The sequence below is a fragment of the Aptenodytes forsteri genome, unplaced genomic scaffold (genome assembly GCF_000699145.1).
Source record: "Aptenodytes forsteri isolate BGI_AS27 unplaced genomic scaffold, ASM69914v1 Scaffold53, whole genome shotgun sequence".
Lineage (NCBI taxonomy): Eukaryota > Metazoa > Chordata > Aves > Sphenisciformes > Spheniscidae > Aptenodytes > Aptenodytes forsteri.
The window spans coordinates 5670490-5681321 of NW_008795909.1; the positions used below are offsets into that span (position 1 = coordinate 5670490).

The following is a 10832-nucleotide window of genomic DNA, read 5'->3' on the forward strand; positions in this document are numbered from 1 at the left end:
GCGGGCTGGGGCTGGCCGCTCCGGCTCGCCCCGGTTGGGGGTTTCTCCCACCCCGCTTTTATTATTCCGTCGGGTTCCGGCAGCGGGGAGAACCCCTCCTGCTCCGCGGGTTTTGGGGGGAAAAACTGCCACCCAGCGGCACCCCGGGGGGGAGGTCAGCGGGCGCAGGACCCGGGCATGGAGACCCTTCCTGCCCCCGGGGTGCCGACGAGGGCTGCAAAGGGATGACTGGGGGCTCCCCAGCAGCGGTGACCCCAGCGCCGGCCCGCACCCCGGGGCAGGGGCATGGCCCGAGGAAAGCTGAAGGCAGGCTTCCTGGCAGCCCTTCCTGCCGTCCTGGTGCCCTTCTGTGCGGGGGGATGTTGGCAAAGGGAGGAGCAGAAGCTCCTAGTGGGGCTGACCTTTCTGTCTGCCCTGGTGCCTTGAGCACCCCGGGGTGCCTGTCCCAGTTGCTCCCCTGGGAGGTCTCTACTGGCCTCTATCTGGTCCAGGAGCTCTCTTGGGTGAGCGTGTTCACCCAGGCTAGTGCACGTGTGTGTGGACAGGCACGCCTCCCTCCTAGTTACTGGTCATGCTTCCCAGTCTAGGATGGCTGCAGGATTTTTGCAGGATGTTTTTTGTCTTGGATATCTTTTATTTACCTGCCAAACCCCTACATTCATAGTCACGTGCAAGTAAGAGGGTTGGTGTTTTCTCATAAGCAGGGATTTCACTGGCTGGATGCTTCTCTCTGGTCTTTACGCATGGGTTTAAAGCTTGTCTCAGGGAGAGCTGCTGTATGAAAACCAGCACAACGTGATGGGGTTGCACTGAGGCCTCCAGCACGCTGCAGCACCATCTCCCCTCAGGCAGGGGTGGCTCGGTAAATGTCACTAGCATAGGGACGGGGTCTGGCAGACATCCCCCTCTTGTGCTCCCTGCCTACGGATTAGTAATTTGCTTTCCGTACGTTCCAGCGGGATGGCTGCAAGGAACATTGCAGGCCGGTGCGGGTGCAAGCGGCGTGACGGGAGCTGGAGCTCCAGCCCATGCCTTCGCAGGGGTCACTGCAGAACTGGGTACTCGTGCACCTCCCTCGTTAACCACTCATTTTGTTGGGTAGTCCTGCTCCGTGGTTTGTCATCACCCAAAGCTGACTGCCTGTTCCTCTCTGGTCCCTCTCAGCTAGGCACGTTCAAATCTGACGATGGGGACTATTTCGTAGAGCCACTGCTATCGCTCGAGGAACAGGAGTATGAAGAAGAACACAATAAACCACATCTAGTCTACCGACACCGGACGCCTCCAACCAACTCTTCAGGGGACAGGCAGACTTGCGATACTCCAGGTACTCATTTTGTTACTGCCCTTGATGGCTTGGCACTTACGAAAGGGAACTAATTTGTAGTAATTAGTAGGTTTGTGCGGGGCAGAAGGGATGTGGAGTTGAGGGACACCTCTAGAAATGGTACTGCGTGTGCTAGTACCAGGCTCGCGGTGGTGCTGCTGTCCTGGAGAGACGTGGTGCGCCTGTGCTTTCTAGTAATCGGTTATAAGGAAGTTGCGGTCAGGAAGAATGTTATGGTTTCCATTTCATCCGTGCTGTAAGGCTGGCAAGAGATCCTTTGGGCTGTCTTGCCTTAAATATCCCATGAGCCTTTAAACTTGCTTTCTATCCTCTCCTACGTGTGATTCCTAATCATCCTAATCTGATTTGCTCTCTGTCTGAAATTCTGTTTCTGTCCTTTAAATGACATCCTTCTGTCTTGGTCTTGCTATGCTTCTGGTCTTCCCTCCCCAAATCTGGTTGTGAGTTGCAACGTCTTATTTCTTTTTAGTGGAAATGAGAAACCAACCCTGACGGTTCTTCCCTTATTAATCACTTTTCCATGGTTCATTTTCAAAGGCTTTTTTTTCCTGTGGCCCTTCCTCCACCAGCACCATCTCCCTGACCTCCTTGCTCCCTCTTTCTAGTCTTTGCACATATGAAAGAGCACAAGCCTTTTTATCTCCCCTTCACGTACCTTGGTGAGCAATAGCCTTGCTCCTACTGTCTCTGTTATCTGCAGTGGCCTCCTGCTGCTCTCTGCTTCATTGACTTCCTGATTTTCACAATTAATCCTCTCCTTTGGCAGCAAAAGTTCTCTCTGAAGAAGCTTATTCCTTCGGTCTCCTGTTTCACCTGCTGTTTTGCCCTCCTCCTTTGGCCTGCAGCTAGATCTACAGGAGCTTTAAAGCCTAAACAGAGTAGACCTTGATTGGCTTCCCTTGCGCGGGCTGTGAGCCGCTCATGTGCTGCAAAGCAGGTGGAGTTGCTCAGGGAGTAAAGGTACCACTGGAGGAGAAGCGTGGTGCCAAACTTAGACTGCATTTAGCACGCGTGACTTGTTTGGCACCTATGACTGTGGATCGCGGCCATGCCGTTGAGCCGTCGGTCTGTTCAGCTTGCACTGATCACGTGCTAAGACAGAAGATGCTCTGGTACTCTGTGACCAGCCAGAGCTGATGCACTAGCAACACGTGTTTCTTCTAGAAGACGTGGATACATGTCCACATGCAAACATGCGTGCTGGGGGACAATGGTACCTCTCACAAGGCTGTCATTGTTTGTTCTTCCAAGGGTTGCTGCTGGACTATGCCATTCTGGTTTCTCTCTTCCAGCTGTTTCTGCTCCCTTCTTTGAGATCAGATGCAGGAGACTCAGAACAGTTGGAAAGAAACATGGAATCTGGCACATTGCATCAGTAGCCCTTGGAGGAACGGAGCAGCAGATCACAGGACTCATTGAATCAAAGGTAGCTGGGAGGGCTCTGACATTCGCTTGTGGACTTTACTCTGTGCAGTTATAACAGTCTGCTGTGTTTCACCCCACTTACATGTATTGTAGCTTCTATTTAGGGTATTATTCTTCTGGATCGTGATTCACAAGAATAATACTTCATCCGTGATATTACTTACGTGGTGTATATCTCTCCTCTTTTCAATATGCTTTGTCTTTTGCTTGTCTTTGTTTCTTTGCTCTTCTCAGTTGCTTCGTGTAGTGGAGGGAGGTCTCGCCTCTCAAATACAAGGTTAAGGATTCCAGATAGGCGTGACAGTCTTACTTGTCCTCCTGTCCTCTTCCCCTCTGTCTCTCCTTCTGCCTTTTACTGTTGTCCAAGTTTTTGAAAGGGAATGATGCTTTGGTCATATGTGTATGGTGAACAAGTCTTGGTCACTTCATTTAGGGAGCAAGAGCAGGACAGCTTGGGCAGTGCTGAACCTTGGTGTTCCCCCTGGGGTTACGTCTGGTGGAGAGAAGGTATCTCAATGTGTCTTTGGAGCAGAGGGGAAAACGCAAAATTTAGAAGCACTCACTGTTTTGGATGGGATGCATCTGTCACTCCTACCAGAAAAGAATGGTTTTGTGAGAATCTGTTATAGCTGTAGGGTTTTGTGCGAATCCAGCCTTTTGTCAGAAGAACACGTGAAAAGGTGCATTTGCATTGCAGGCTTCTGGCAGGGATTGAAATTTGCTCAGAGGAAATTCATGCGAGGGAAATCTTAAGTACCCACCCTGCAGCGAGCAAGGGAGCCCACGTTGCTGGGCAGTGGAGCTATTAAGAATGGCTTTCTGATAGTCTCCTTCCTGGAAATGATTAATAAGCAACATACTGGTGTGCCCTTGCCATGATGATGTAATTATAGACTTCTTGCAGTGTCCAGGAAAAGTTTCCCTTGTGAGTTGACTGGCAGATTGAGTAAAAGCTTTCATTTCCAGCGGTCTCCCTGGTGTTACTTTTAGTTTTCAGCATCCTCAGGTCAGCTTAGAAAAACAGGTATTTGATTTTGTTAAGTTTTAATTAGCAGTTTCTGATAACAGTTTTAGGTCCTCTGACATATGAGATACTCTGCAGATGTTCTGAAAAAAGATCTTTCTCCTCTGAACGCTGATGGATATCGAATGCAAACTGTGCTCTGCACATGAACTTTCATAGCACAACACCGGGGTCTCCTGGCAATGCACTTCAGCCGTCTGGCATATAGCTCAACCGCCGCAATAAAAACTTTTGACAAAGTTTTCCTTGGGGTAACGGGTTAATGTAGTTTCAGTCATAGGAAATGGTGCAATTTCTCCTCCTTCCCTTCTTTTAGTTAGTACCATGAATCAATTTGTCATCTGGTCGAGGATCTGGCAGAATAATTAGTTGTGTTTTACTGAATAGCCCTGACGGGATGAAGACTTGGCCAGGCCGACGGTGTGATGTCACTAGGTGCAGCGCTGCTACCACCCATCGCTTCACGATAGCAAGCTCTTCCGATCCAAATTATTAAATATCCGCTTTTTTGAGGTGGAGGAGGAAGAGAAAAGAAATTCTGATCCTAAAAAAAGAAAAAAAGGAAGTGGCTTATTGCGAAGCTGGAGAGCGGAGCTTTCCTGCGCCCTGCGGAGGAACAATCTGACTCCGATGATAAAAGGCGCGTAGCTGCATCCTGCGGCACTGCGGGGAGCTGCGCCCGCCGTGCCGACTGGCTTCGGGAGGCCGGCAGCAGCTCTCCGACCCCCTGTCCAGTCTGACCTCCTACCAGGAGCAGACCGGCAAGCCCTACCTACCAGTTTCCATGTGAAACCCTGAAGGTTTGGTCTTGCAGAGAGATGTCCAGCTCCAGATGCCAACAGGACACTGCCTCTGGTCGTCACCTAAATAAACCACTTCAGGCCACCTCTTGCTCTGCATCTTGTGTCCCTTTCTGCTGCCTCTCCTTTCTCTCATGTTTCCCACATTTTTGTCATTGATACGTTTATACGTATATTTTGGTTGTTGGCTTCTCTGGAGCTCTTCTCTTCCAGCTTTGTTGTGTTTTGTAATAGCTTTATCCTTTTACTGAATTTTACCCAATCATTCTGCCTGTTGGCCACCCCTTGTTCTGAGACAGACATGGGCTCCACCTACCTGGTGACACCAAGCCACAGTTGCCCTCTGGCCGTGAGTATAAATGCAAGAGTTGGGCTTTCTCATCTCCCCACTTCTGCGCGCTCGGCTATTTCATTGCTCCAAACTTTGAAAATTCCTTGCAGCTTTTACTGCGACCCTGGTGCAGGACTCCTGAACGAATTCTTTTGGGCAGCTCCTTCTTTGTTCCCACTGCATTCACTTTTCTGCTCTCCCGATTTGTGTTTTCCGTTTGCTTCCCAGCTTCGTTAGTTAAATACCTCCCTGTTCTTGCCTCGTTTTTCATAATTCTTTTATATTCAAGACCTATCTGTGGCTGAGATGAACAAATCAAGGACCGAATATATAGCGAGCACTGGCTGGTCCCGTGACTTGTTCAGCCATTCCCGTCCTGAGGCTGGAGTTAGACGTGGGCTCTGGGGCTGTGTGTGAGGATCTTGCACAAAGTCCTGGCTCCTTAATGAGAGTGCTTAAAGCGGGAATATCCACCACGGGCAAAGCTCCTCATGCAGAAGCAGCAATAACACTCTGATGGTGCCAAACTAGTAGGAAGATGATTAGAGCTTTTTCTATTTCTGGAGGAGAGCCAAGGGGCCGTAGCCAGCAAAGAGGCCTTCCAGCTATTCGCGCTGCGGTGCTGAGATTTTGGAAGTGGGCACAGATAGGTGCAGGACAGAGCAGATCTTACCTGTGCAGAGCTGGCTGTGCCCCTACCCGCTGCCGGCGGAGGTGGGAAAGCCCGGTGACTCGGCTGCCGAGGTTGCTTTCCGAAAACCACCAAGCATTACCAGCACAGATGGCCGCTGGGCACAGCCTGGAGGCTTAGCACGTCCCAGTACCTGCCAGAAACGGACGCAAAAGGGTCTCAAATTTGCATTAAAGCAGTTTGACTACTCGGGAGACAGCACATGTGCAGCCAGGCACAGTAGCTCCAAAAAGGCAAGACCCATGTACTCATCCGGCTGAGGAGAAAAGAAGCTGTCTGTGTGTAAGTTGTGTTGAGAAGGTTGTTATAAAAAGCACGAGACAAATCGGCAGCATAAACCAAGTCTTGCTGCCGAGCTAGCGTGACACTGGCATAATCAGTAATATGTCACTGATTTTTCAGTTGCATTAATGAGTAATTTGTAATAGATTACCCTTTCATAGTAACTTTAACAACCCTTCCCACTGAACGTGACAGTGGGGAGCCACCAGAGCAGAGGTGTGCTGCCCTGTGTCTTGAGCAAGCAAATGCCTGGTGCTGCCAGCTCCATGATTGCAATGCTGTTCCTGCACGATAATTAGCACCAGCCCGCTCAGCCCTTACAGCTGGCTGTCATCTCTCTCCCAATGCCACCCAGCTGCATGGGAAGTCATTGGTGAACCCATGGCACAAGCAGGAGATGGTCCTGCCACTGCGTTCCCACACGCTTGGGAAGGGGTGGCCAAGGTGTGGATTTGTTAATGTCTTATCAGTGTCGTGACCTGGGAGGAAAGCGTTGAGGGTCTGGCACCATGGCTAAAGCCTGACTTTGTCCCTTTCCATGTAACGTGGCCTCTTGTTGGCACAAGGTGAGTGATGAGCTCTTGCTGCTGCCTGAGCTGTGGTTTGAGGTGTATACCCAGTGTTAGAATTGGCAATGGTGGGGAACGGGACCAAACAGGCCAGAGGTGGAAAATATACTTATTCTGCAGACCATTTATGTGTGTTACGTTCTTATTTTATAGCAGTTTTGAGGCAGAAACTTTGAATGCCTTTTCCACAGGACTCAATGTTTGTACTCTTGTGAGTGGTCCATGGTGAAATCCCAGATCCTTTGCAGTCAAGCTGTTGGTCTAGAGCCCTTTTGTATTTTTCTTAGTTCTTTTGGACTGTTTGTCTTGCTTCCAGTTGTGACCTTATTTTGGTTTTCAAGTCCTTCATCCAGCAGTATTTCACGTTCTAGGTGTCTGGTTTCCAGGCGGGTCTTCAGGCAGATTCTGTACTGCTGGGTCTCATGTAACCATGGGGTTGCAGAAGATCTGCAGGGAGGTTTTCCTAAGCCTTTGCTTCCAGGTTGAGCAATCCTTGAGCTCTTTCAAAAGTCTGTGTAAGCTGTCAGCTTTGCTTTTGGCCTCAGGGTAAAACATTGACTTCGTTCTTTCCCTCAGAAAAGTTTCTCGTTTTAAGGAAGCGAATTGTAATTTATAGTCAGATAGTAATTATTTCAGGTTTCCTTCCCTCCCCAAAACAGCAAACGAGAGAGTTACGTCACAAGCCCCATATGCTAATGTAATTAATTCTATTTCTGGCTTCCTATTGAGGTAATAGCACAGTAACAGCCAACTAGTACTTCGTCAAATGCGCCTGGGATGTCAAACACAAGCTTTTCCCATACTGAGTTGGGAAAGGGATCAGGCTGTAATGTTTGTGCTATCTTGCTGTGGTGTTGGCAAGTGAAATAAGGTATTAGACTGACTTCGGTTAAAAAAATTGATCGCAGCTGATGATACAGATCCCATAATTGCAGTTTTGTGTGAAAATTTCTCAATGTGAGTTATAAGCAAGGTGCATGCATTTTGTTGTATCAATCATCGATCTGGCAAGACAGTTTAATTCCCTAACAGTGGAAGACCAGGATTGTGACTAAACAAATTATTATTGATTGGTTATTGTTTTGCAACTTGGACATGGTAAGTGAACAGAGTTTAATTATTCTCCTAGAATCAAAATAGATATACTTGCAGTGTGGCATCTACTTTTACATTGTCTGTGTGGACGTCTGCTGAAGAAGGGCAGGTGGGAGAAGCAGGGAGGTATCACTTTGGTACTTTTCATCTGTACCTCGTGGCATATGCTACTGAAAATAAACAGGCTGACTGTTCTGTGACTTCTCTTCCCACGTGCCTGTATTGTCATTATCAGCATCTCTGTGGCCAATTGCTAGGCAAAGTGTCTTTCTGTCTGTCTTTCTGTCTGTCTGTCTGTCTTTGTCTTTCTGTCTTTCTGTCTTTTCTCATCTTTTACTGAGTGTCAGTACAAAGATGTGGTGATCTCAGTGTTGTTCTTGTTGGCATGGTACGTCGTAGGCATCGCTAGATATGAGCGATAACGTGTTGGTTTACTTGCGACAGTTGTGCATTGGAAGTTGCATTAAAAGCAAGCAAACAAGCGCAGGAGTTTGGGTGCTCAGGTGGCTTGCAAGGCAGAAGTCAGGTTCAGCAAGTGCAGTCTCCAGAGCTCTGCAGGCAAATAGGTTCAATTAGCCCAGGCAGCACAGAAGGCAGCAGCCCTGGCTGTTTTCCTGATGTGCTGAAATGCCACCGCTGTATGTCAGTGTGCCTGTGGTATAGTCGTACTGGTTTGACCCACAACCTGGCTCAGATGCGTGTCTACTCATAGGTGAAATGCTGGGATGTACTTTAGCAATCTGCCCAGCCCCTTGCAGCGTCAGGATGGTTTTCAAGGGTATTTTGCCATGGTTTTTTTTAGTCATTCTTACAGGGCTAGTTTCATTTTCTTCCTTGAACCAGTGGATTATGGAACTGGTATCAGTGATTTTTAAGTACTGTAACGTTCTGTCAGTCGTGCCTTAAACCAATTTTGTGTCAATTCAATGGTGCTTTTGTGCCTTGCAGTTGTAAGATGCAGTTATTTAGTTATTTTGTCTGTAAGATGATTTTGAATCGTTTCAAAATGATTCAAAAATTTGAATCATTTTCTGAGCCACATGCTCAGCTCACGTGTTACTATCTGCTTTCCTAAAGAGGCAATTTATTGTTTTGTTCATCTAGTTTCTGTCTACTGTGCAAAATTGATAGCTTTCACATACAACTTTTTACCTTAGGCAGAAAAAAAATTCTTTAAAGCTGCAATTCACTCTCACATACATCATCAGAAAAGGAAACATCTAGAGTATGTGTGGTCTTTGGTGTTTGCATGGTATAAAAACAGAGACTATTTTCTTACTAAGGGAAGAGGATTGGTGCTAAGTGCAAGTCCGTGCTTCTCAAGCACTCTGGTTCAAGCAGCAGGAAGAAAGGCAGGATCACCCCAAAAGATATAGGTGGATTCAGCATCACCTTGAGCTTTGGCACCTCCAAGGATGGAGTCTCCATAGCCAAAGTCACCACCCTGCTTGCTCTGGTGCACAGGCCGCAGTGGGTGAATGGAGGTGGGACTGCTGATTTTGGTATCCGTGATGCTTCATGCCGGTCTAAACTGCTCATGGTTCTATAGCATTGCTTGCTGGCCTTAGAGCGTTTTCACATATTACAAACACAAATGCCAGGCTCTGTGCTTCAGCTGACTTCAGCAGCAGGTGCTCCTGGATATGGACCTTTCTGAAGATCTGAACATTGCTCCAGGCGGACATCTAGGAAGCTACTTAGTAAAGTGTATGTGCAAAATTCGAAGTGGATGAAGGCAAGAAAATTAACGAGCAGGTGTGCCTGGGTCATGAGGGCTTATGATCTGTTCGTGCAAACGTTTCTCTTAGTAGCAAAGAAAACTCTTTTGTAGAAGCCCAATATTTTGATTCTCCTGGAACAGTTTGGGAGGGAACTCTTTTGAGGCCAGATTGTTTCCTAATTCAAAGGGAAGTATGAACAACATGTGGAAAATTAAAGTTTCCCTCCTTCATATTGCTCTAATAGTGGCACCTGTGAAAGGTCTGATATTTTAATGCATTTTCAATAGTTCCAACCATGAAAGTTTGATCTATGTGGTTTTGTCCAGCTCTTGCCGATGAAGGTTGAAACTTCAGTTGATCTCTCTGTTACGTGGGTTCAGATTGATTTGCATTTGAACACTTTCCAGTTTGGAGATTAGATAAACGAAGCAAACTTTCGCCTTTACCCTTAGTGCAGAATACCTTTCTCTTTGGATCCTGGCTGGCCCGGATCCTTCAGTTCCCTGCTGATGTAGGTCATCGATCTCACCTCTTATCAATAAAGGTAGTTTTCCCTTTCTAGCTATAGCAGCAGCTCCAATTGCACAGTCAAGGAGCTATCCAGAGGGAAGGCAGGATTGGTCCTGCTCATAGGACTGGTCATCTCAGTGTGGTGCAGAGCAAGGCAGTCGCTGCTCCCCCATTGCGTTACCATCCCTGGCTGTTGTCTGACCAGGGCAAGAAGCTGCTGGCAGCGAAGGAGTGTTCAGCTCTGGGCTGTGCAGGCCACACCAGCACGCTCACGGTAACAGAGGTGAGAATTTGCCCTCATGCAAATTCATCTGGGATATATCTGTAGATATATTGAAAGACAGAGATATAAAACACATCAATATAGAATTAAAACAGACCCAGGGCTAGAAAAATCCTTTGGTCCAGCCTTAGGACCTGTTTTGGTCCTAAAGAGGAGCCAGTTTCTATCCCATTTCCTGGCAAGAAGAGCCTAAAAATGTGGTTTGATTTCAGCCAGTCTGACCTCTGCATGAAGAAAATCCATTTTGTCTCTTGCCTCTCTTTTCCAAGTGATGGCAGTCACTTCAGTGGCTGCTGTTGTACCGGCTACAGGCAGCAAATTCAGGCCAGCCAACTGTAGCCAGAGCTTGCACCGAACCGTTTGGGCAGGGTTTGCTGCCGTGGCTCCTGCTTGAGTCGAGGGAGGCAGGTCACACGCCGACTGACTGCCTGGAGGGAGCTCAGCTGAATTTCGATCTGCTTTATGGAGGTGTGCAATAAATAATTAACTTCCAAACGATAGTTTTATCATGTGCGCAGCTGGATCAGAGCAGGTCTAGGAGTGTTATGGGCCAACCACTGGGCAGCAAACTTTGTGTTAAAAATCCTAGGTCACACGTTCAGAAAAGGTATGATAGTAAATTGTTTTGAAAAGACCATGCTCCTTTTCTAGCAGGAAGAGGTTGTTAATGTTATTAGCTTGAGAAATAGATTTTTTTTTTTTCCCCCTCCCTTCTCTTGCTTTCTGTCTTTTACGTCTTTCCCCCCTGCCCCC

At 47.7% G+C, this 10832-nt stretch overlaps 1 protein-coding gene across 1 annotated transcript in view; it reads left to right on the forward strand.

Annotated features, from left to right (window-relative positions):
• The window catches only part of ADAMTS9 (ADAM metallopeptidase with thrombospondin type 1 motif 9), an 86864-nt gene that overhangs the window by 2336 nt on the left and 73696 nt on the right, over positions 1–10832 (forward strand). Inside the window, exon 2 of the mRNA XM_009284512.2 lies at positions 1165–1327. Within this exon, the coding sequence (XP_009282787.1) occupies positions 1165–1327 (163 nt within the window). The remainder of the gene's footprint in view (positions 1–1164; positions 1328–10832) is intronic.